The sequence below is a fragment of the Ambystoma mexicanum genome, chromosome 11, assembly GCF_040938575.1.
Source record: "Ambystoma mexicanum isolate Mex_15411 chromosome 11, UKY_AmexF1_1, whole genome shotgun sequence".
NCBI classification, from domain to species: Eukaryota; Metazoa; Chordata; class Amphibia; order Caudata; family Ambystomatidae; genus Ambystoma; species Ambystoma mexicanum.
In genome coordinates, this window is record NC_090934.1 from 1,109,296,977 (window position 1) to 1,109,324,148 (window position 27,172).

A 27,172-nucleotide genomic window follows, 5' to 3' on the forward strand; every position below is an offset into this window, starting at 1 on the left:
TCCACTCTGTCCTTTCCACCCACTGCATTCCCTCTATCCTTTCCATCCACTTCATCCACCTTTTCCATCCGTTCCGTCCGTTCCATCCACTTCATCCACTCCATCCGTTCCATCTACTCCATCTGTTCTATCCGTTCTATCTGTTCTATCTGTTCCATCCTTTCCATCCATTCCATCCGCTCCATCTGTTCCATCCGTTCCAATCTTTCCATCCTTTCAATCCTTTCCCTTCTTTTTCCATCTTTTCCATCCACTCCATCCACTCTATCGTTCATCCACTCTATCTTTTCCATCCACTCCATCCACTCCAATCCATTCCATTCACCCGTTCCGTCTACTTCATCTGTTCCATCCACTTCATCCATTCCATCCACTTCATTCGTTCCGTCCACTTCATCCGTTCCACCCACTCTATCTTTTCCATCCACTCCATCCACTCCAATCTGTTCCATTCATCCGTACCATCTACTTCATCCGTTCGATTCTCTTCATCTATTCCATCCACTCTATCAGTTCCATCCACACTAACCGTTCCATCCACTCTAACCGTTCCATCCACTCTATCCATTCCATCGACTGTATCCATTCCCTCTACTATATCTGTTCAATCCACTCTATCGGTTCCATCCACTCTATCCACTCCGCCGTTCTATCCACTCCATCCATTCTATCCACTACATCCGTTCTATCCGCTCCATCCGTTCTATTGGTTCTATCCACTTCATCTGTTCCATCCACTCCATCTGTTCCATCCACTCGATCCACTGTGCCGTTCTATCCACTCCATCCATTCTATCCACTCCATCCGTTCTATCCGCTCCATCCGTTCCATCCACTCCATCTGTTCTGTCCAATCGATCCTTTACATCCACTTCATCCATTCCATCCACTTCATCCACTTCGTCCACTCCATCCACTCTGTCCAATCCATCAACTCCATCGGTTCCATCCACTCCATCCACTCCATCCACCCACTCCATCCTTCCCATCCATTTTATCCCCTCATCCGTTCCATCCACTTCCTCCGTTCCATCCACTTCATCCGTTCTATCCATTTGATCCATTCCATCCAGTTCATCGGTTCCATCCACTCCATCCGTTCCATCCATTCCATCCACTCCATCTGTTCCATCCGTTTCATCCTTTCGATCCGTTCCATCCGTTCCATCCACTCCATCCGTTCCATCCGCTCCTTCCATTCCATCCACTCCATCCGTTCCATCCACTCCATCCGTGCTATCCGTTCTATCCATTCCATCTGTTTCATCTGTTTCATTCGTTCATCCGTTCCATCCACTCCATCCGTTCCATCCACTCCATCATTTCCATCTACTTCATCCATCCCATCCAGTTCATCCGTTCCATTCTGTTAATCTATTCCATCCACTCCATCCATTCCATTCACTTCATCCATTCTATCTCCTCATCTGTTCCATCCCTCATCCATTCCATCCACTTTGTACGTTCCATCCACTTGGTCCGTTCCATCTATTTCATCCGTTCTATTCACTTCATCCGTTCCGTCCACTTCATCCGTTCCATCCACTCTATCTTTTCCATCCAATCCATCCACTCCTATCTGTTCCATTCATCCGTATCATCTACTTCATCCGTTCGATCCACTTCATCATTCCATCCACTTCATCCGTTCAATCCACTTCATCTGTTCCATTCGGTTAATCTATTCATCCACTCCATCCATTCCATTCACTTCATCTGTTCTATCTCCTCATCTATTCCATCCACTTTATCCGTTCCATTCATTTCATCCGTTCTGTCCACTTCATCCGTTCCATCCACTCTATCTTTTCCATCCACTGAAATCTGTTCCATTCATCCGTACCATCTACTTCATCCGTTCCATCCACTTCATCATTACATCCACTTCATCCGATCCATCCACTTCATCTTTTCCATCCACTTCATCATTCCATCCACTTCATCCGTTCCATCCACTTCATCCGTTCCATTCTGTTAATCTATTCATCCACTCCATCCATTCCATTCACTTCATCCGTTCTATCTCCTCATCTGTTCCATCCCTCTTCCGTTCCATCCACTTCATCCGTTCCATCCACTTGGTCCGTTCCATCTATTTCATCCGTTCCATCCACTTCATCCGTTCCATCCACTTGGTCCGTTCCATCTATTTCATCCGTTCCATCCACTTCATCCGTTCCATCCACTTTATCCATTCCATTTATTTCATCCGTACTGTCCACTTCATCCGTTCCAGCCACTCTATTTTTTCCATCCACTGAAATCTGTTCCATTCATCCGTACCATCTTCTTCATCCGTTCCATCCACTTCATCATTACATCCACTTTATCCGTTCCATCCACTTCATCTGTTCCATCCACTTCGTCCGTTTCATCCACTTCGTCTGTTCCGTCCACTTCATCCGTTCTGGCCGTTCCGTCTGATCCACTCTGTCCGTTCTACCCACTCCGTCCGTTCTAGCCACTCCATGCACTCCATCATTTCCATCCTTTCCATCCATTCTACCCCCTCATCCGTTCCATTCTCTTCATCTATTCCATCCACCCAATAAGTTCCATCCACACTAACCGTTCCATCCACTCTAACCGCTGCATCCACTCTATCCATTCCATCGACTGTACCCGTTCCATCGACCGTGTCCGTTCCATCCACTCTATCGGTTCCATCCACTCTATCGGTTCTATCCACTTCATCTGTTCCATCCACTTCATCCTTTCCATCCACTCCATCCGTTCCATCCACTCTATGCACTCTGCCATTCTATCCACTCCATCCATACTATCCAATCCATCTCTTCCATCCACTTCATCCGTTCGAGCGACTTCATCATTCCATCCACTTCATCCGTTCCATCCACTTCATCCGTTCCAGCCACTTCATCCGTTCCAGCCACTTCGTCCGTTCCATCCACTTCGTCCATTCCGTCCACTTCATCCATTCTGTCCGCTCCGTCTGATCCTCTCTGTCCGTTCTACCCACTTCGTCTGTTCTGGCCACTCCATCCACTGCATCATTTCCATCCTTTCCATCCTTCCATCCGTTCTAGCCCCTCATCCGTTCCATCCACTTCATCCGTTTCATCCACTTCATCCGTTCCATCCACTTCATCCATTACATCAACTTCATCTGTTCCATTCTCTTCATCCGTTTCATTCTCTTCATCTATTCCATCCACTTGATCTGTTCCATCGACACTATCCGTTCCATCCACTCTAACTGTTCCATCCACTCTCTCCGTTGAATCGACTGTATCCGTTCGATCCACTCTATCCATTCCAAACACTCGACTGTATCCATTCGATCCACTCTATCCATTCCATCCACTCTATCGGTTCCATCTACTCTATTGGTTCCATCCACTCTATCGGTTCTATCCACTTCATCTGTTCCATCCACTTTATCCGTTCCATCCACTTCGTCCAGTCCATTCACTCTGTCTGTTCCATCCACTTTATCCACTCCATCCATTCTGTCCACTCCATCCGTTCCATCCACTCCATCCGTTCTGTCCACTCCATCCGTTCCATCCACTTCATCCGTTCCATCCACTTCATCTGTTCCATCCACTTCATCCACTTCGTCCACTCAATCCACTCTGTCCACTCCATCCGTTCCATCCGTTCCATCCTCTTCACCCGTTACATCTGTTCCATCCGTTCCATCCATTCCATCCACTCCATCCACTCCATCCGTTCCATCCACTCCATCCGTTCCATCCTCTCCATCCGATCCATTCGATCCACTCTATCCACTCTATCCATTCCATCCACTCTATCGGTTCCATCTACTCTATCGGTTCCATCCACTCTATCGGTTCTATCCACTTCATCTGTTCCATCCACTTCATCCGTTCCATCCACTTCATCCGTTCCATCCACTTTGTCCAGTCCATTCACTCTGTCTGTTCCATCCACTTTATCCACTCCATCCATTCTATCCACTCCATCCGTTCCATCCACTCCATCCGTTCTGTCCACTCCATCCGTTCCATCCACTTCATCCGTTCCATCCACTTCATCTGTTCCATCCACTTCATCCACTTCGTCCACTCAATCCACTCTGTCCACTCCATCCACTCCATCACTCCATCCGTTCCATCCACTCCATCCATCCACTCCATCCTTCCCATTCGTTCTATTCCCTCATCCGTTCCATCCACCTCCTCCTTTCCATCCACTTCATCTATTCCATCCTCTCCATCCGTTCCATCCATTCCATCCACTCCATCCACTCCATCCGTTCCATCCGTTCCATCCGTTCCATCCTCTCCATCCGTTACATCTGTTCCATCCGTTCCATCCATTCCATCCACTCCATCTGTTCCATCCATTCCATCCACTCCATCCACTCCATCCGTTCCATCCACTCCATCCGTTCCATCCTCTCCATCCGGTCCATCAGTTCCATCCATTCCATCCACTCTATCCGTTCCATCCACTCCATCTGTTCTATCCGTTCTATCCGTTCCATCCGTTCCAACCATTTCATCCATTTCATCCATTCCATCCACTCCATCTGTTCCATCTGTTCCATCCACTCTATCCGTTATATCCACTCCATCCGTTCTATCCACTCCATTTGTACCATCCACTCCATCTGTTCCATCCACTCCATCTGTTTCATCCACTCCATCTGTTTCATCCACTCCATCTGTTCCATCCACTTCATCCATTCCATCCACTTTGTCCGTTCCATCCACTTTGTCTGTTCCATCCACTTTGTCTGTTCCAGCCGCTTTGTCCATTCCATCCACTTTGTTTGTTCCATCGACTTCGTCCGTTTCATCCACTTCGTCCGTTCCATCGACTTCGTCCCTTCCACCCATTTAGTCTGTTCCACCCACTTCATCTGTTCCATTCTCTTCATTTATTCCATCCACTCCATCGTTCAATTCCATTCATCCGTTCCATCCATTCTATCCTTTCCATCTAATCCATCTGTTCAATTTAATTCATCCATTCTGTCCATTCTATCAATTCCATTTACTCCATCATTTCCATCTACTTCATCCGTTCCATCCACTTCATCCATTTAATTCTGTTAATCTATTCCATCCACTCCATCGATTCCATTCACTTCATCCGTTCTATCTCCTAATCTGTTCCATCCCTCATCCGTTCCATCCACTTTGTCCATTCCATCGACTTGGTCCGTTCCATCTATTCAATCCGTTCCATCCACTTCACCCGTTCCATCCACTTTATCCGTTCCATTCACTTCATCCATTCAATCCACTTCATCCGTTCCATTCACTTCATCTGTTCCATCTACTACATCTGTTCAATCCACTTAATCTGTTCCATCCACTTCATCCATTCCATCTACTTCATCCTTTCCATTCACTTCATCCGTTCCATCCCCTTCATGCGTTCCATCCAACTAGTCAGTTCCATCCACTTCATACGCTCCATCCACTTCATCTGTTCTACCCACTCCATCCATTCCATCTACTCTATCGTTTCCATCCACTTCGTCCAATTCATCCACTTCATCCGTTCCATTCTCTTCATCTATTCTATATACTCCATCCATTCCATTCACTTCATTGGTTCTATCCCCTCATCCGTTCCATCTCGCATCCGCTCCATTCACACCATCTGCTCCATCCACTTCATCAGTTCCATCCACTCCATCTGTTTCATCCACTCCATCTGCTTCATCCACTCCATCAGCTTCATCTACTCCATCCGCTTCATCCACTCCATCCGTTCCATCCACTCTATCCATTCCATCCACTTCATCCGTTCCATCCACTCTATCTTTTCCATCCACTCCATCCACTCCAATCTGTTCCATTCACCCGTACTATCTACTTCATCTGTTCCATCCACTTCATCATTACATCCACTTCATCCGTTCCATCCACTTCGTCCGTTCCGTCCACTTAATCCAGTCCGTCCGCTTCGTCTGATCCACTCAGTCTGTTCTACCCACTCCGTCCATTCTAGCCACTCCATCATTTCCATCCTTTCCATCCATTCTACCCCCTCATCCGTTCCATCCACTTCATCCGTTCCATCCGTTCCATCTACTTCATCCATTCCATCAACTTCATCTGTTCCATTCTCTTCATCTGTTCCATTCTCTTCATCTATTCCATCCACTCGATACGTTCCATCCACACTAACCGTTCCATCGATTCTAACTGTTCCATCGACTGTATCCATTCCATCTACTGTATCCGTTCCATCCACTCTATCGGTTCCATCCACTCTATTGGTTCTATACACTTTATCTGTTTCATCCACTTCATCCGTTCCATCCACTTCATCCGTGACATCCAATCCATTTGTTCCATCCACTCTATCCAGTCCGCCATTCTATCCACTCCATCCATTCTATCCACTCCATCCGTTCCATCCACTCCATCCATTCTATCCACTCCATCCGTTCCATCCACTTCATCCGTTCCATCCACTTCATCCACTGCATCCACTTCGTCCACTCAATCCACTCTCTGCACTCCATCCACTCCATCACTCCATCCATTCCATCCACTCCATCCACTCCATCCACCCTTCCCATTCGTTCTATTCCATCATCGGTTCCATCCACCTCCTCCATTCCATCCACTTCATCCGTTCCATCCACTTCATCCATTCCATCCACTCCATCCGTTCCATCCATTCCATCCACTCCATCCACTCCATCCGTTCCATCCGTTCCATCCGTTCCATCCGTTCCATCCATTCCATCCACTCCATCCGTTCCATCCACTCCATCCGTTCCATCCACTCCATCCGTTCCATCCGTTCCATCCACTCCATCCGTTCCATCCATTGCATCCGTTCCATCCACTCTGTCCGTTCCATCCACTCCATCCATTCTATTCGTTCCATCCGTTTCATCCGTTTCATTCGTTCCATCCACTCCATCCGTTCCATCCACTCCAACCGTTTCATCTGTTCCATCCACTCCATCCGTTCTATCCACTCCATCTGTTCTAGCCACTACATCTGTACCATCCACTCCATGTGTTCTATCCACTCCATCTGTTCCATCCACTCCATCTGTTCCATCCACTTTGTTTGTTCCATCCACTTCGTCCATTTCATCCACTTTGTCCGTTCCATTCACTTCGTCCCTTCCACCCATTCAGTCCGTTCCACCCACTTCATCCATTCCAGTCTCTTCATTTATTCCATCCACTCCATTCGTTCAATTTACTTCATCCGTTCTGTCCATTCTATCCGTTCCATCTACTCCATCCTTTCCATCTACTCCATCCGTTCAATTCAATTTATCCATTCTGTCCATTCTATCTGTTCCATCTACTCCATCATTTCCATCTACTTCATCCATCCCATCCAGTTCATCAGTTCCATTCTGTTAATTTATTCCATCCACTCCATCGATTCCATTCACTTCATCCGTTCTATCTCCTAATCTGTTCCATCCCTCATCCGTTCCATCTACTTCGTCCGTTCCATCTACTTCGTCCGTTCCATCCACTTGGTCCGTTCCATCCACTTGGTCCGTTCCATCTATTTCATCCGTTCCATCCACTTGATCCACTGCATCCACTTCGTCCACTCAATCCTCTCTGCGCACTCCATCCACTCTATCACTCCATCCATTACATCCACTCCATCCACTCCATCCACCCACTCCATCCTTTCCATTCGTTCTATTCCATCGTCCGTTCCATCTACTTGGTCCGTTCCATCCACTTGGTCCGTTCCATCTATTTCATCCGTTCTATCCACTCATCCGTTCCATCCACTTTATCCGTTCCATTCACTTCATCCGTTCCATCCACTTCATCCGTTCCATCTACTACATCTTTTCCATCCACTTCATCCATTCCATCTACTTCATCCGTTCCATCTACTTCATCCGTTTCACCCACTTCATGCGTTCCATCCACCTAGTCAGTTCCATCCACCTAGTCAGTTCCATCCCCTTCATACGCTACATCCACTTCATCCGTTCTATCCACTCCATCTGTTCCATCTACTCTATCCTTTCCATCCACTTTGTCCGATTCATCCACTTCATCTGTTCCATTCTCTTCATCTATTCTATCTACTCCATCCATTCCATTCACTTCATCGGTTCTATCCCCTCATCCGTTCCATCCCTCATTCGTTCCATCCCTCATCTGCTCCATCTACACCATCTGCTCCATCCACTTCATCAGTTCCATCCACTCCATCTGTTTCATCCACTCTATCCGCTTCATCCACTCCATCCGCTTCATCCACTCCATCCGCTTCATCCACTCCATCCGTTCCATCCACTCTATTCGTTCCATCCACTCTATCCGTTCCACTCACTCTTTCCGCTCCATCCACTCCATCCGCTCCATCCACTCCATCTGTTCCATGCACTCTATCAGTTCCATCTACTCTATCCGTTCCATCTACTCTATCCGTTCCATCTACTCAATCTGTTCCATTTACTCTATCCGTTTCATCTATTCTATCTGTTACATCTATTCCACCCATTTCACTTACTCTATCTGTTTCACTCCGTCTATCCTGTTTTAGTTACACTATCTGTTTTAGTCTTTCTATCCGTTCCATTGACTCCCTTTGCTCTTTTATTTTCTTTGTTCAAACAACCTTAGATTTTTCTTTGTTGTGGCTATTCATTCCATTTGCTCTAAGCTTTGATTCTTTAAGGGAAGAGCCATGTTTTCAGTAATTTGCGGAATGACAGGTTGTCTTCAGTGTTTCGAATGTGGGCTGGAAGAGAATTCCATAGAGTGGGAGTCAAGGCTGTGAATGATGATCCTCCTAACCTGACTGAGTTGGTGTTTGGTATCACTAAAAGGAGGGCGGAGCTTGATCTTAGAGTGCGCGGTGGGTGGTAGAGTTTTAGCTTGTCCTGTAGGTATAGAGGGCCAGTTTTATTCACTGCTCAGTGGGAGATGCATACGGTTTTGAAATAATGCCTAATATGGGAGATCAACAGAGTACAGCATGGGTGCCCAAACCAAAGTAGGGGGAGGGGGGGTTGCCGGGGCACTCCTCCCCAAAAAATATTTAAAAGAATGTTTCAAAGAATGGGTTAAAATGGTGCATTTTACAACATTACAACACTTTCTGTGAAAAAGTGGGTAAAAAGCCACGCAGTTGGTATGGCAGCACATGAAAAACCACAATAGATTCACGTCACCAACAGTGCACAGGAAAATGTTCCACTGTATTTTCATGATGCCTTTGCCAGTTTTGTCAAACATATGGCAGAATATAAAACATGTTCATTCTGGCTGTGCCCATAATTGTCCATGCATGCTGCACCCATTCATGCCAGTATTACCATATAAGGACTCCCAGCTAGAAACAAATGTCACGCCACAGAAAGATAGTATATCCAGACTGGCTATACCAAGAAAGTGCCACAGAATCACATTTATGTTTGCTTTTACCATTGATGCAAAGTACAACAATTCCATGACACACAAAGAATATATGGCTATATTGGAGCCACCAATGTTAGCCAGTCTACCCATGTAATATACTGATCACGTTAGCGGTACACTTGATGCAAAGTGAAAAACAAAAAATATGCCACAGAAAGAAAGAAAGTGTGCATTGACACCATAGGCCAAGCTAGCCACTTAATACCACTTATCAGGTTTGCTTTGCCATTCATGGCAAGTCATGCCACATTAAGAAAGTAAATGCAGACTGGCACTACTAATGTAGTTCAATCTAGCCACATAATAACACTTATCACTTATCATGTTTATTTACCTTTGATGCCAAATAACAAATGCTATGCCACATAAGGTATTTGCAGACTGGCACTAGTAGTGCTTGTCTGCATATATTTTCTTAATGTGGCATGATATTTTTTACTTGCCATGAACAGTAAAGAAAATATGATTACTGTTATTCAATGCATGATAGTCTAGCCACATAATAACACTTATTATGTTTGTTTTAACCTTGATGCCAAGTGAAAAATAAGATGCCAAAATAAGAAAGTATATGGAGACTGGCACCACTAATGTAGGCCAGTCTATTCAGGCAATAACACTTATCATCTTTGCTTTATATTGTGATGCACAGTAACTGTGCCGCAGGGGTAAAGCAAACATTATATGATATGATTTGATATGATATGGCATTTATAACTCGCCTATACACAAGTGTTTCAAGGTGCAGCAAGGCAAGGGAGGGAGAACAAAGGGAAGACAGAGACAACGATCTTACTAGGCCAGGTGACATTGAGATTGCGCAAGTGCAGGGGAGAGGGATGGAGAAACGTGCAAGGGGAAAGGGGAGGGGCAGTGCAGTGCATGGGATCAAACAATAAAAGAAGTGCAGCCAGCTGGTGGCAAGTCAAAGGATAAGTGCAGAGAGCAGGTATCCAAAGTGCAGGTAATGCGACTGTAGGGTTACAGATACAGACCCAAGTGCAGGTTTGCCATGGGGGCAGTGCAGGTGTGCAACTGGTGGGGAGGGGACCTGGGCCCGAGTTCAGAGGGTAGCCAGGTGACCAGTGCAGTTTCAGTTTCAGCCAGGAATTCAGCAGGGGAGAGGAAGCGAGAAGGCAGAAGCAAAGAGGAAAGTCTTGAGGTGCTTCCGGAACCAGAGATGGTTCTCCTCAGGTTTCAGAGAGGCAGGGAGGCTGTTCCAGAGGGAGGCCCCAGTCAAAGAAAGAGATCTGCCGCCAACTCGTTGCTTGGAGAAGCGACTGACCCCGAGGGAGTTGAACGCGGAGGAGCGAAGAGCTCGAGTAGGAAGATATTTACGAAGAGACTATTGGAGGTATTGAGGTCCCAGGCCCCAGAAGGCCTTGTGGACAATGCAGAGGGTCTTGAACTACTTAATCCTCACAGCCACTGGGAGCCAGTGCAGAGATTTCAGTGCTGGATAGATATGATCCCTGGGCTTGAGGCCAAGGACAAGTGTTATTACGTGTCTAGGCTGTCTAGCTACGTTATTGTTATTATTGTGCTATCGTGTCATATTTGCTTTGCCCTTGATGCACAGTAACTGTACTCCAAGGGTAAAGCAAACATGATAAGTGTTACCTGGCTAGACTAGTCTACATTCCATGTAGGCCAATCTAGCCAGGTCATAACACTTTACCCAATATCCTTGAAGCACAGTAGCTGTTCATCAAGGGTGTTGTGCATCTAGGGTAAAGCAAACATCATACTAGTTATTACGTGGCTAGACTGGCCTACACCCAATGTAGGACAGTCTACATGTAGAGCAGTATAGCCATTTAGACTGTCCTACATTGTCAACGTGTAAACAATATGCTCTTTCATAGGAATTGTGATGCCTTTGGGCCTTGTGCGCTTTATAAATAAATTAATAAATAAATACAGAGTTCTTGATTCCGACAGATTCAATATTTCATAAAATGAAAGCATTGTAACACTGGCTCCATCTTCTTAATCAGCATAAAAATATAACATAGCCAGAGGCAGAACATCCTAAAGGATTTTTGGAGCTTTTCCAAGAGGCTTATTGGAGCCTGCAAACTGTATTACAGCTTGTGGGCCTGTAAGAAACATCAGTCTATTTTAAAATTCCAAGATTTTCCTACAGGCCAGCCATAACATCACAGAGCCCCGACCCTTATGAAATCCTCGGAAATGGATGCAATATTAAAAAATAACTTTCAAATAGTACAGTAGCAGGTACAATACAGGGAAATGTGTGGGGAAATAGCATGGTACCTAAAAGACTCCATGTGGCATCTGTTACTGTGCCTCATAATGTCGGGCTTTAAGTCCCTTGCTATGTCCTGTGGGATGTGACATACAAAAATCCACATTTCTCAATACGATGGGTGCTGAAGATGTTTGACTAGTCACCCAGGCAACCTCCAAATAGCATCGGTACTCTCTAAACCAGAGTGTTTATTTCTCACCTTCTGTTTCTGTTTCCATCTCCATCTTCATCTGTGCTGTTTGCTTAATATTAGTAGATACTGCTGACATTATCTCAGGGTCTGTGGAAACGCCAAAAAAACGATTCTTAGAAAAATGTTCATTATGGGTCATGTACAAGCAGTTTAATAATGTATTAAAATCATGAAAACAAGAGAGAGGTTAGTACCAAAGCACATGACTCCCTTTGTTTTCTCGTGTTAAATTAAATGCTAAAACACTACCAATAACAGCTATTTAATATGCTGTAGCAATACAAGCTGCTCTTACTTGAACATGCTTTTTACCCAGCATGCTATCCAATAAGACGGAGCAGTAGACACGTAAAAGTCTCTTTAACTGACATCTAAACAATTTATGAAGCCAACAAAATACCTCAATGTGGTAAGCAATCACATGGATTTGGCAACCCATAAGACTTACACGGTCAATACAGGGAGTGCCATTACGCTGGATAACAGCACTGCCTGTTATTAAAGAGATTAGAAGGAGTAATTTGACATGAAGTACTGTATGATATGTTATGTTATGTTACGTTATGTTACTAGGATTTGTACCGCATATTGCTTCCATTTGCATGGTCTTCAGGAGCTCAGGCAGATCTGGAAGAGAGTGTGTGGGTTTGTTTGTAGGGACGAGAGGGAAAGACAAGATTGTAGTGTTTTGTGTTGAGGGCGCATATCAGAAGTACCCTAAGCTCTGCATGCTTGTAAGCTTTCTAGGTGTGAAGTATAGGAGGCATCACAATCTTTGAGTCCAGAGGGGTGGCCTCTTGCCTGCAGGGTCGGCATGATTTGGCCTGAGGCTGAGAATGTCAGTTGTACTTATGGGTGCACGTTTGTGATGTTTGAAGTACGAGGAGAGGGTATTGTTTAAAGCTGTGCATAAGTGGATGGTTTACATATATGTAGGCTGAGTCGGGTAGAACAAAATAAAGGGTTAGTCAAAGGTTTGGGGGTGTGCTTTAGGTTTATATAGGATTTCAAAATAATTGGTCTTGCTGTCAGTTGCATTATGGTGAGAGGTGGTTTGCTTTTGTGGTTGATTTTTGAACATGTCCTGAGCTGAGGTTTAGATATTCTGGGAGTCAGGGAAGGCGTTCTCTTAGGGATTTTGCAGTATCTTGATGTGATGTCTTCCTGTCGTTTTAGTTTCCTGAGTGCCCAACCATGTGTTCTGGACAGAAGGTCGGGGGCAAGTTTGCTGTTCCCTTAGGTTTTGTCTGTGCATGAAAGGCAAACTATTGAGGTGTGTCATTTCTGCTGCTTGATGGGCGTAGGTTAAACTGTTGTTCTGTTAAGCATGCAATAGCAAGGCTTTAATACTTTTCCTGAATTTCAGGTGGTCCTTAAGGGTGCTTTTTTCCCTTGGTAGCACGTTCCAATGTTTCGCCACCAGAGTGGAAAAGATGGAGCCTCTGTGTCATTCTCTGTAAAATCACCTGGTTTCTAAAAGTATGTCCTTTCTTGATCTTAGGTGTCTAGTTGCTTGGTAGAGTGAAATTTTGCTTTGAAGGATTCTGCTCCTTGATCTTCAAGTACTCTGTGGGTGATTCAAAGGGCCTTCAACTGGATTGCCACATTGGCAGCCAGAGGAATGCCCTGAGAGCCGGTGTTATGTGTTCCCCCCTGTTGAGTCTGAGTAGGATTCTGGCTGCTGTGTTTTGGATCTGTGGACGTTTCATGTGAGATAATCTGGCCTAGGTAAATACTGTTTGCATTGTCCATCCTTGGAAGAATCAGGGAAATGATGGCCAGCCCTCTGTGTGCGAAGGGGAGGTAGGGCATAATCCGTTAGATAGAATAGAGATGGTAGAAGCACTTGGATGTTGCACTGACTTAGGGTTCCAAAGTGAGTCTGTTGTCCATCAATATACCTAGGTTCTTGATCACTTTAGATGGTTTAGGGAAGTTACCCATTTCCAAAGGCCATGGTAGGGATGTTTCAGGTGTGTGAGGTGAGATTATCATTATTTCTCTTTTGTCTGGGTTGAGCTTTAGGTACTTGGCCATCATCCATTCATGTATTTGCCTGAGGCAGTTGCCGAAGGTGGTGCTGGAGTTTCGGTCATCTGTCATTTTGTATATGATTTGGGTGTCATCCACAAAGTTGTAGCAGGTGATCCCATAAGATTTTATGATCTTCATCAAAGGGGTCATGTAGATGTTAAAGTGGCAAGAGGCTTGATCTTTACGGGACACCACAGGTAATGGGTTTGAACTGAAAGGGGGCAACCAGGTGATATCTGTTATGTCCATTAGGAGCAATCTCATCCATTGTAGAGTTGTGTTATGGAGTGCAGATTCTTCAAGCCTTCTAATTAGTGTAATGTGGTTAACCGTGTTGAGGGCTGCTGAGATGTTGAGAAGTACGAGTGCTGAGGTGATGCTGTCAACCGCTGAGATTTTGAAGTCATCTGAAATCAAAATTAGAGCTGATTCGGTGCCTCTCATAAGTCTGAAACCAACTTGTGAGCAATCTAGTAAATTAGTAGACTCTGCATGCTCCAAGATGTGGTTGTATACATAGCTCTCTAGAATTTTTCTCAATGTCTTATTCTTTGAGATAGGATGAAAATTGGAAGGGTCTTCTGGGTCTCCAGCTGTGTTTATAGACATGATTTGTTGTAGGCGGTCTTGAAAACACTTAGTACAATTCCTGTTTCAAGCAAGCAGGTGACTAATTTGGGAAAGTAGGAAGCTGGTGTTTTCTCATTAAGGATCTATTTGACCCATGCCACCAGAACATCTAAAATCAGCTTTGTTACTAATTTTCACCAATGTTTTAAAGTCTGGTGCAGATATAAGTTTAAAGCTGTTCTTCTGTGGGGTTGCGGGCTGAATGTCATTCAACTGGGTCTGAATGTTGTTTCCAATTATGTTCCTTATTGCTGCGTTGATGGCTTGCTGTATGTTTAGTACTTTGCTTCTGAAATGGTTGGTGATATCATCACATCGTTTTTGGGTAGATGAAGGTACTTTGCTGCAAGAAGCGGGTGCTTTTTTCCATTAATGATTTGGTAAAGTTCTTTCTCCCGATGGGGTGCATTATTGACTTGTTTAGAATAGTACTCTTTCATTGCGTTAAGGATTTCTGCTTGCAGTGGCAGATCTTTCTTGGGTCGCGATCTTGTCTTGTAGGTTGTAGTATTTCCTCCATGTTTTTCCAAGTATTCAATTTCTTTTGTCAGTGCACGTAGGTGGGGTGTGAACCATCTTGCTGAAGTATTTCTTTCTGAGAGGGAGATGTGCTGAGAGCAAGATGTGCTTTAGTGGGCTGAGTGTGTCTAGTGCTTTGGTTATCCATTTTTCTAATGTTGTTAAAATGTCTGCTGGCAGTAAGCGTTCTGGATCGTTGTAGCTGGGCTTGGTCTCCTCTATAAGATATCAGAGTTCCTTTAGAGTTTTCCGCCTTCCTTTGGCAGTGGCTGTTTGTCTTTTGTGGGTCGGGAGCTGATGCATTGGCATGTTGATAGTAAAAGGAATCATTAGATGATCACTCCAGAGTACCTGAATTGGTAGGGAGGTGGTTATTAGGCCTGCTTCATATTGTCTCAAGGGCGTGGCCTGCAGTGTGTGTTGCTCCTTTGACTATTATTTTGAGGTGAAAGCTGGCCGTGTAGGAGCTCAAGCTTTTTGGTGACAATTATGTTTGCTCCTTGAACCAAATGTTGAAGTTTCATTGAACAGTTAGATGTTTTGTTGTATCACTAGGTTATCAATTACATCTGAAAAATGTTCTGCAAAGGATGGATTGTATGATGGTAGTTTGTAACTAAATAGGAAGGAAGAACAAGTTACTTACCCCTGGATGTTCTGGATGTTCCTCCCACGTATTCCTCATCTTTAGATATCTTCCCTTCCAGCATCAGTGGCTTCTGAATTATTATTTTTGCCTGAGGGCGCTGTATGTCGATTTGGTTGACTCGTTGTCTCTCGAGGGCCTCCGTCTTGAGGACGATGTCATTGCAGGTATAAATAACTCACGCAGTGCCCGTTACTTCAGTTCAGTTTTTTGCCATCTTCCCACAGAATTACTAGGATTAGTGTGTCAAAGACAGTATCAGACAGTGAAGAAGCGCAAGGTGTAATGCACAGAAATTCTACTGCGGGCTAGGGTGGGAAGGGCAATGAGGAATACGTGGGAGGAACATCCAGTTGAAAGAAAATTACCACGGGTAAGTAGCTTGTTCTCCGAATGGAATGTGTCCTCCCACGTATTCCTCATCTTTGGATAGACTCCCAAAGCAGTGTAAGGTTTGGAGGAGGGAGGGAGAATTTTCGAATTGCCAATTTCATTCTCATGTTTTGTCATGGAAAGAATGCAGAACCACCTTTCCAAATCCTCCTTCCTGGCCTGAAGTAGAGTCCAGGAAGTAGTGTTTTGTGAAGGTACGAATGCTGCAAAAATATAATTAATCAGTACCCCTCTTTGCAAGGCAGAAGATATAGCGATTGCTTCTTGTGGAGCGAGCCCCCAGACCTTCTGGGGGATCCTTTCCTGCAAGCCTGTAGCGTTCTGTAATGCATTGTATTATCCATCTGGATGATGTTTGCTTTGTGACTGCCAGACCCAATTTGTGTCCGTTGTACCCCACAATGAGTTGGTAATCGTGTCTTATTTTAGCCATTCGTGATATATAAAAGCTAAACGCCATTTTACAGTTGAGTCTATGTAGCCTTTTTTCTGTTTATCAGGACACGGAGGTGAACAAAATGTTGGCAGAATACTTTTTTGATAATATTAAAGTCTGATACAATTTTTGGAAGAAAAGTGGGTTTTTTTCTCTCAGGACCACCTTGTCCTTATAAAACATTGTAAATGGTGGTTTACTTGATAATGCTTGTAACTCACTCACCCTGTGGACTGATGTTAAAGCGACTAATAAGATGGTCTTAAAAGTCAACAGTCTCAATTGACATGAGTGAAGCGGCTCAAAGGGAGTCCACATAAGACATTTTAGCACTAGATTTAAATCCCAAACTAGGCCCAGAAATTGGAAAGGAGGGAACACATTTGTGAGCCCTTTAAGAAATTGAATAATCAGTGGCATTTTGAAATATGAAGCTTCTTCCGACATGCGTGTAAGATCGAAAGCGCCACCAAGGACCCTTTGATGGTTCCAATCTGGAGCGCCAGATTTACCAAATGCAATAAGAAAGACAACACTATAGGTGTATCGCACTGAAATGGCTCCACATTTCTTTCCCTGCACCCGCTGCAGAATTTGTTCGAACGACAGCAGTAGAAGGATTTTGTTGCTGGCCTTCTAGCTGAAAGCAAAATCTCCATTACGTCTTCTGGGAGGTCCCAATCCTTATATCTCAACCTCCCAGAAACTATGCATGAAGGTTGAGTGTCTTTCCCTCTGGATGGAGAAGCCGACCCTCCTCTCGCGAGAGAAGGTCCTCGCTTTGTGGAAGACGCATTGGCAGGCAGATGGATGTGTCCAGAAGGTCCAGGTACCACATTCTCGTGACCCAATCCTGTGCAATTAGGATCATGGATTTCCCAAACGTTCCCAACCTCCTGATCACTTGAGGAATGACAGGGACTGGAGGAAACGCATACAGGATTGGAAACTTCCAGTCCACTACGAACGCGTACCCTAGAGCTCCTCTTGGGGGAAATTCCCTGGAGCAGAACAGTTTGCATTTCCGGTTGACACTGATTGCAAACAGATCTACTTGAGGGGTTCCCCAAAGGGAGTAGATATCTTTTTCCTTTTTAAAAAAAACATTTTATTGGTTTTTCACAAATGCATGGAACATACAGATAAAGGATAAAGAAAAGGCAGTAGAATCGGGTGATGATTACATTTATGCTGAAGAAGTATTCTGCATTTTGCATAGGCACTGGATCCCCTCGAGCGGCGGGGTGGAGAAGAAGAAGGGAGGAGGAAGAAGAGGGGGTTCACTGATCGACCATCCACCTTCCCCACACCTTCTGATATTTGCGAGGGCATCCTCTCACTGTATAAATTTGCTGTTCCAGGGAAGTGCACCTGGTAACTTCATTAGACCATCGGTTAGGCTCAGTGCCCCAGCAGATCCCCAATTTGCAGCAATCAGTCGCTTGCCCACCCCAGTGCCACAGCCACTGACAGTTTTCTATATTTAGTATGGCCCAGTTCTCCCCATATCCTGAGCAGTATCAGTTTTGGGTCTAGCGGTATTTGGGATCCCACCCTCGTAGAGACTGTGCCAGTGCAGCCTGCCCAAAAGCCTGAACCACAGCGCAGTCCCAGATTGTATGGAAGAAGGTGCCATTTTCACGCTTGCATCGAAGGCAGATGCCTACGCCGCCCTGCTCCACCTGGCCAGCATTGTACGGGAATAGTAGGACCGGTGCAGTATCCTAAGCTGATCAGGCATAACTTCGCATCTATACCTATCTCACAAGGGAACATCAGAGCCTCCATCCATTCCTCCAGTTCCAACCTATCCATGTCTCTTTCCCATTTCCCCTTCAATGTGGTGAGTTCTTTAGTGCCAAAGGAATTGAGAGCCTGGTATAGCGTGCAGGTAACCTTGGAGGGGACATGTTCCGTGAGAACATTGGTTTCTAAAGGGGAGCAGGGTGGGTCAGCTTCCAGATTCGGGAACTGTACATTCATGGCATGGACGAGTTGCATATATCTAAAGCGTTCGCCAGGTCTCAAATCAAAGTGTTCCTGCAGGGTATTGAACTCCACAATGCACCCTCCCTGAATTACTTGCTCTAATGTATGTATCCCTAGCCTTTCCCAGTTGCCCAAGCACGCCATTTCTTGGACCTCGGGGAGGTGTGCGTTATGCCATAGAGGTTGGTCCAGTGTAGGCTTGGAGCCCAGCCAATGTGTTTGTGTGCTTCTTCCCAAGTACGGCAGATATGAAGTGACATCCGAGGAATTTTGCCCATCATGTCCCGGGGGGCATACAGGACCTGGAGGGGGGAAACCGGATACATGGTGGACAGTTCCGTACGGATGTGGGGGAGTGCACTATCGCCGTGTAGCCAATCATTTACAATCCTAGTCGGTGCTGCCAGGTAATATGTACGGATGCATGGGACTCTATCCCCCCTTCCCAAATTGAACGTTTCAGTGTCGTAAGTACGATTCTAGGTTGCTTACCCCCCCATAGTAGAGCAGGTATACATATGTCTATTGATGTGAAGATTCCAGGGAGGATGGGAAGTGGAGCGTTCTGTAAAACATAGAGGGGTCTTGGGAGTGACATCATCTTAAATAATGCGGCCCTGCCCATTAAAGACAGTGGTAAGGACTGCCAGTGGGAAATATCTGCGGCAAGTCTATCAAGCACTGGCTGGACACTCAGTTGGAGGAACTCCACTAGCGAAGCACCAATTCATATGCCTAAATACGTAAAACCGCAGACAGAAACCGGGTATGGACAGGGTTCAGGGATTGCATTCGCGCCCCCTTGGATTGGGAAGTACACTGTTTTCTGGTTATTCACTCTAATGCTGGAGAACCGCTAGTAGTCCGTGAGGGTCTGGGACACGATTGGACATGAGATTACAGGCTTACTGAGATAAATAAGGAGATCATCCGCATATAGCGAAACACAGTCTTCCCCTCCCCCCAGCCAGACAAACCCGACCAGTTGCCGTCCATACAGAGCTTGATCGCAAGGGGTTCTATTTCAAGAAGAAACAACAGGGGAGAGAAGGGGCAGCCCTGCCTGGTCCCACATCTCAGCGGGAACGGCCCTGACTACCTACCATTCACCTTTGCAACAGGGGATTCATATAAGAGCTTGGTCCAGGAGATGAAGCCATGGCCAAAGTTCATTTGTTCCAAGATGTCCGACAGGGCCTCCCACCCCACGGAATCAAATGCTTTCTCAAAATCGACCGCCAGTAGGGCTAGGTTGCCCGATATCTCTGGGGCACGGTCCAGGGCGAATTGGAGTCTGCGTAGATTCATACGAGTGGACTTATTAAGCATGAATCCACACTGGTCAGGGTGGACCAGGTACTCGATCACTCCTAGTAACCTGTTGGCCAGGGCTCGAGCAAGGATTTTGGCTACCCCATTTATCAGTGAAATAGACCTATAGGAGGCACACTGAACAGGAGGCTTTCCCGACTTGGTTATCACCACAATACAGGTTTCCCTAAGGTCTGGAGGAAGGATGCCTAATTCTTTGCTCCGGAGGAGCATTTGGTGCATATGTGTGATTAATGAGCCACCGAGGCGTTTCCAAGTTTTCACTGTGAAACTGTTGGGTCCTGGTGTTTTCCCAGTTTGAATCTGTGCGAGCGCGGATTCTAATTCATCTTCCGTTATCTTGTGGTGAGATGCGCAAGTTCAATCGTATCGAGAAAATTCAGGTGGTCGGCCCCAGAGCCCACAACAGGGGGGGAATATAACAAAAGTTTCCGCTATGTCAGAGTCTGCCATCAACAGGTCCCTGTCAAGTGCTCGAATCGCTTGAACATAGCCCTTGCTTTGTTCCCGTCACTCCAGCCAGGCCAACGTTTTACCAGCATTAAACTTGCGTTCATAAATCTGGCTCCGGATTGACCAATGGGCGGTCCCAGCATTGTCCAGGGCTATATTTCTTAGAGTCTCCTGTGCCGTTTCCAGGGCCTCTTGCGAGGCCTCTGTGCCTAATTCCAGAAATTGTGTCTCACGTTCGGAAACCTGTCCTTCTGCTTCTGTGATCTCCTGGGTGTGGCTCCGCCGGTGGGCGGCCACCAAGGAAATAGCTTCCCTCGAAGGACAGTTTTATATGCCTCCCAGGTCGTAATTGGACAATTTATGGAGCCTGCGTTGAGCTAAAAATATTGGTTGGATTTGTTTGCTAGCCCTTCGACTATCTCGGGACACTCCAAGTAATAAGTGTTCAAACGCCAGGTGGCGTCTGGCTTCTGTTGTTTGCTTTTTAGGGTTACCATCAGGGCAGAGTAGTCTGAGATCCCTCTGGCTAGGGGGACCGCGGGCGTAAGTCTGTGGGACGTGTTCCGGGGGATAAGGATATAGTCAATTCTGGACATTGTCTTATGTGCATGGGAATAGAACGAGAACCCAGAGTCATTAGTGTGCAGAGCCCTCCATGTATCCAAAAGCCCTGCTGTTTCAGAAAATTTGTGTAGCACAGTCGGGCCCTCCCGAGTTCTGATGCCCTTGTGTGATCTGTCTCTGGCGACCTCCATTACCTCATTGAAGTCTTCTCCCAAGGCACACACCTCTACTCTCTCCTCCAGTAATATCATTCGTAGGTCATTAAGGAGATCGTTCGTGAGTGTGGGGGACGTGTATATTGCAATAAGGTCCCACCGTTCTCCCCACAAATCGCCAACCACAGCGACATATCGACCGCTATGGTCGGTTCGCACCTTTTTAACCCGGAAGGGGATGCATTTATGAATGAGTATCATTGTACCCCACACAACACTTAAAAACCCTGCCTGGTATGAGTGTGGATAAATGGATCTTTTAAAGAAAACGCATTCCGTTCCAGCCAGGTGGGTCTCTGTGAGGAAGGCTACGTCTGGGGAGTGCTGATTAAGATACTGCAGCACTAACTTCCGTTTGATGCTAGAGCCTAGGCCGTTCACATTCCATGTCAGCAAAGACAACTGACCAGTTTGTGACCCGTTAATATGTTAAGTGCATTTGACATTCAAGGAGGATTGTGTGATCTATGGGTCCCCTCACCCCACCCCCCAAACAGCAGCCAAGTCAACCCCATCACCGCCAAAAGACTGCACATCATAAACCAAAACATTTTGGGTGTCCAAGACTCCGGAAACCACGTCCCAGCGCAACGAGCACCAACAGCAACAGATATCTTGACTTCTTGTTCAGTGATTCTTGGTAGCCAACACCTGTGAACTCGCCCCACCCTGTACTCCCCCCCCCCAACCGGAAGCACCTGTCGCCCAAACATATAACCATAAACCATAAGAACTTATTTGGGGAGATCCCCAGGGGGTTAGGCCACTGCTCTTCCTTCCCGTTCTGGGCTGCCCAATCTAGATACAAATGTCCCATAAGTTAAGCGTATCATGCTTAAGGGGAGGGAGAGTAAGAGGACTAGTGTGGGCTCTCCACCAAAGCGGCTCGATCAGTTGAGGGTCACCCAGTGTCACTTTAGCCCTCAGGTCTTTACAACGCTACCAGCCGAGTTTTGCTCTGTGCTGTCCATGCTTGGGATGGGTGTTTGTCCCCGGACCGTGGTGCTGCGGCCATTCTCCTTCCTCGGTGTGTGATCTCTAGTTCTTGGGGAGGATAGAAGCTGAGTCTCGAGCCAATCCCATGCGTCTTCAGGTTTTGAAACACGTGGACAGTGTTGTTGTGGGCTACCGTCCTTGGGTATGGGGTGGTGATGTCTTCTGTCCATCTGGTGGTGGGGGTAGCAAGGATCCTGTCCGTGGTGCTGTGGTAAGTTGGCTGTTAGCCACGTGTTGCTTGGTGATAGTTGTAACAGGTCACAGGTCAGTGTCTGGAAAAACATTGGGGCCACATTTCTAAGAGGAACTATTTTCCATGGGTCGCGGGACCGTTATTCTTTTATTGACCTTCCAGGAAGTGTGTGGTCCCAAGTCGTAGATCACTTGCTTAATTTAAAAGAATGTGCAGTCACATAAGTATATATGTGTGTGAAGGGGTATCGTTCACCCGGAATTGATAAAACCTTTTCTGTGGTTGGGGGCTCCTAGTTGGTTATTTTGACAATTCTGGCTTTAATGTCCAGCATTATTTTTGGTGGTCTGGTTTCTAGATCATAGCTACTCTATTCTTGTTTCAGTATAGGAGTCCACAGAGCAACAGAGTTTAGGAGGATCCTTCCTCTATTAGAGAAGCTTAATTTCTTAATGGTATCCCAGCTGGTTTTTTGGAATATCCAGAGTTTAAAAGGACGACCAGTTTCGATGATACTCGTTTGTCATCGTCCTCAGGACCAGTTATTCAAGCCTGTCTGCATAGGATCAGGGTATCGGAGTGATCGAAGAAGCCGTCACCCCATCTGCCTAAGGAGAGAAAAACCAAGAGGTGGTTTTTTACTAAGTGCATGAGGTCAGTATTGCTTTGAGTAAGTCATTGGTGCACTACATTTAGTTGTTCATTGGTTATTACTAGAAAGTTTCCACAAGAAAACCATGTTTTAACTAACACTTCAGGTTGAATTGCAAACTACAATCCAGCTTTCCCTGATTGTGCTCCAGTGTTATTGTGGTACAGCTTGAGAGTGGCCGGGAAGAAAAGTGCATATTTAATGCTCAGGGATGACAGCTTACGCTTGATGGAGTCATCGGACTGGCGGGCCTTTTGGACCTCGTGCGTGTAGTCTGGAAAAAACCCTATCCGGCTCCCGTTATAGGTGGTTGAACTGTTTGAACGTGCCATATGGAGAATTGTATCCCGGTCCCGATAGTTCATGAGCTTGGCAATCACCGTGCGTGGAGGGGCTCCGGGCACCAGTCTGCACATGAAAGTAATGACACCATCCAATCCTGAAGCTGGAGGACCTGAAGGATCTGAGAAAGGGTGACCATCTTGAGCTTGTCCTTCCTGAGGAACTTGTTCACACATCTCAAGTCCAAGATGGGTCTCAATCCTCTGTCCTTCTTGGGGATTAGGAATTAAGGAGAATACCATCCTTTGTTCCTCTCCGTCACAGGTACTGGTTCTATAGCACCTTTCTCTGCCAGGTTCAGAATGTCCTGCAAGCGGAAGGGATCTGGAACATTGAACAAGTGGCTCCCCGGTGGATGATCCTGAGGCCTTCTTAAAAAGGGGAGGCTTTGACCCTGGGCTACTGTTTCCAACACCCACGCATCTGAAGTAATACTCCACCATTCTTGCAGATGGTGAGAGAGTCTGCCTACCACCAGGGTTTTGTGGATTAAGGCCTCAGAGAGGTTTTGAGGTGGTAGAAGCAGCAGCTGAGGGTAAAGCAGCCATTGCTTGGGTGGACTTGGCACCTCTTCCATGTCCACCACCAGGAAACTTTCTTTGGCCCCTTTTACCAAACGGTCCTCTTGCTCTACTGAATGAGGAGTAGTAACAAAAGGACCTACCCCTCCAAGCTGGTCCACTCCGGTGTGATGGTTGTGGCTGTCTGATGGCGGTGCCTAGTGATTTAGCTGCCGCATTCGAGCTCTGCAGCTTCTCCAGGCTCTCGTCAGTCTTGCTGCCAAGCAGCTGAGTGCTGTCAAAGGGAATGCTGAGCAGTCTGGACTGCACATTTGGTGCAAATCTCGACTTCCTTTAACCATGCAAACCTGTGCTATCTGCAGAGTCCAAACCTGACTGAAGAGACTCACATCGCCTCCTTTCCGCCTCTCTCAATGTTCAGGAAGCCATCTCTCTCTTCTCCCTCCGGAATGAGCTCAGCTGCTATGGAGATACAGTCCCACATGGTGAACGAGAATATTGCAAGTGCATGAGTGACATTGACTGATTTTAGTGCCATACATCCGGCTAAGAACACCTTGTCTCTGGCTGTATGGTGGGGTATGCTGCTTGCTTGGACATGGAAGTTGCCGCTTGGATCAAGCTTTCCGGTGTCAAGTGTCTGGAAAAAAACTCTGGATCACAACAGGGCTTGTATTTTTTGGTGAGTTTTTGTTGACAGCAGTACTTCTATCCGGTGGCTCCCAATTTGCCTTAACCTTCTTTTGCAAGGCAATGTGAAAAGGCAATACAGTGTCCTTTTGTGGTCCTTTATCCAAGATGTCAGTTAGATCATCCTGTTCAAACAGAGGGGCTGGCCTGCCACATCCCAAAGATTACATTACCCTAGACATTAACTGTCTAGGGAAGCATCTGCATGCTTTGGGTCTGGCTTGTCAAATTTCAGCTCTGGCGATGTATCAATGCCACTTGCTGTCTGTACATTGTCATAGAGGTCCTTCATTCTAGATTCCTCCAAAATGAGGGCCTCACAAACATTAGGTGTTCTATACTCACGTCTGAAGGGTGGTGTATCCTTGTCGGGTGGCTCATGTTCCTCAAATATACAAGTTAAGGACTTAAATAACTCCTTTTTAGGGAGTGGTTTGAATGTTTTTTTCTTTTTCCTTTGACAGAATGTAAGGTTGTGATGCTGTCGGCATCCATGGAGTCCTCGAAGGACTCGACACTTGACTCGATGGGGTCTTCGGCAGACGAAGGCTGGTCCTATCGTCGATCGAGACCTCGAAGGTTATTGAGGGGGTCGAAGGCTTCTCTCCCGGGCTCAAATGTGTTCAGGACTTGCCCATGGGCTTCTCCTTGTCGGCTTTTGATAGCGCGACAGGAACATGACTTTTTGTTTTCTCTGTCGAGGGGGCCAGGGCCGCCTTCTCGAAGTTCTTGAGCATCTCTTGCCTAGACACCTCCCATTCGACCGTAGTCGCCGACTTACTTGGGCAGGCTATTTTCTGTTCTGGCGAGGAGTCAGAGGATGAGGAAGGAGATCTGTGGCACCTTTTTTCATCTTCCTAGATGAAGATGAGGAGTGTTGCGAACCGTTTTGGGAACAAGAATGATTCTTAGACATCTTCATCTGTGTCGAATGCCTTTTCGATGGTGTCACCAAAGGGGATTTCATAGGGGGCCTACGCACAGCTAACTTCCCTTTGCGCTCCTTCAGCACTTTACCTGTAATTGACTGGCATGACACGCAGTCTGCCATCCTGTGCTCGACACCATGACACCATAGACAGACCCTATGTGGATCTGTTATCGACATCTTGGTATTGCAATCTTGCACTTCTTAAACCCAGTCTTTGGGGTCGATGAAGAGGACGTTTTACTTGAATGTTGCCGTTTCATGAGCAAACCGAAAGCATGCCGTAATCTTTGAAGAGTAAGCTATCGCGGAAAATTGGAACTGAAGTAACTGCGGCAGTGCGCATTATTTATAACGCTGATGATGTCGTCATCAAGGCAGAGGCCTTCGAGGGACATCAAGTCGACTGCATCGATGCACAGGACCGAAAAATAAATTCCAAAGCTGCTGACGCTGGAAGGGAAGATATGTAAAGATGAGGAATACGTGGGAGGACACAATCAATTCAAAAGGTTTGTTTGGTGGTTGAGTGAGAGGTGGATCAGGAGTCTGTCACAGTCTGGGAAGTCCATGTTGTGTGAAGTTAATATTTTGAGGTGTTCTTTGTGTGCCACCGCAATGCTGCTCCTCTTTTCCTGGTCCAGTTAACTGGATAAGTTTGAAGTTGGTGGGGATACATTTGTGTGCTATTACCTTATAGTCCTCTGACAGCCAGGCTTCTGTTTTGAACAGCATGGTGATTCCTGCTTCACTAATAATTTTGTGAATCTCCATTCTGTGTTTAGAAAAGGAGCAGGCATTGATCAGGTTATGGTGTATCATGCCGTCTGCCTCTGGATGATGTGTAAGTGGCATTGAATGCTTTGCATTCCTTCCATGGTCTGTGTGCAAACCAGAATCCAAGTTGTCAGATGGTTGATTGGTTGTGGGGTGCGCAGTTGCATCGAGTCTGATTTTATGTTGTTGAACAGGTCCAGTAGGTTACAGATTGGGTTGTTTATTTCATCTAATTCTAGTAAGAAAGTGGTTGTTGGGTGGTCTGTGGCGATAAAAGGAGTGTATAGTTTGAGGTTTCTTGTTAATGTCATGTGGTCTGTGGCGTCTGTGTCATGTTGAGAAGGCCATGGTTTCCAAGTTGGTAATCTAAAATGGTATTCTTGGTTGGTTGCGTGTGAGGTTGGCTGTGTTTTTTTCCCGAAGGTTTTGGTGGTCATGTATTCATTTTCCAGAGCTGTTTCTCGTGGTGTGCTGCATGAAGGGCCCTTGGCGTGTTGGTAGGTGAAAATGTATGGTGAAACAAAGCAGGTTTTGCATCTGGCTTGTAGTCTTTCTCCCACAGGGGTGTGCAGATTGTTTTTGTATAGCGCCTGTAGGATACTTCCCTTGTGACTCTGCTGTCTATCCTTGCGTGTCCCGTTGTTTCTTTTGCTGATGTTATACAATGAGTTCTGAGCTGCTTTAACATGCTGATGCTAATAATGTTTCAATGCTGTTGGGTATCTTTTACCTCAGGGTGACCTGGTGCATGTAAAGAGATAATACAACATAGTGCGCTTTTACTTTAAGGAAGTGTGGAATGTGGAATGGTGGGGTGGCATGTTTTTGTCTGGGTATTTTCTACTACCTAGATGCAAACTACAAGGGGGCACAGTATACAGCAATGAAATTAGCTTTTTAGTGATGCCTATCCATGAACACCAAGAGCAGGGCTCAGCATTTTCCAGTTACAAGGCACGAGCCAGGCACAAAATGTCACCCAACCCCCAGCATTCGCCACAGTACACCACCCCACACTCACTAAGAGAA

General features: G+C 46.0%; 1 protein-coding gene across 2 annotated transcripts in view; it reads right to left on the bottom strand.

Moving 5' to 3' along the window:
- ACSBG1 (acyl-CoA synthetase bubblegum family member 1) overlaps window positions 1-27,172 on the bottom strand; it is a 1,203,629-nt gene that overhangs the window by 922,139 nt on the left and 254,318 nt on the right. For both annotated transcript variants that reach the window (XM_069624414.1, XM_069624415.1), the window contains one exon: window positions 11,840-11,920. In XM_069624414.1, coding sequence (XP_069480515.1) covers window positions 11,840-11,909 — 70 coding nt within the window. In that variant the 5' untranslated portion in view covers window positions 11,910-11,920. The remainder of the gene's footprint in view (window positions 1-11,839; window positions 11,921-27,172) is intronic.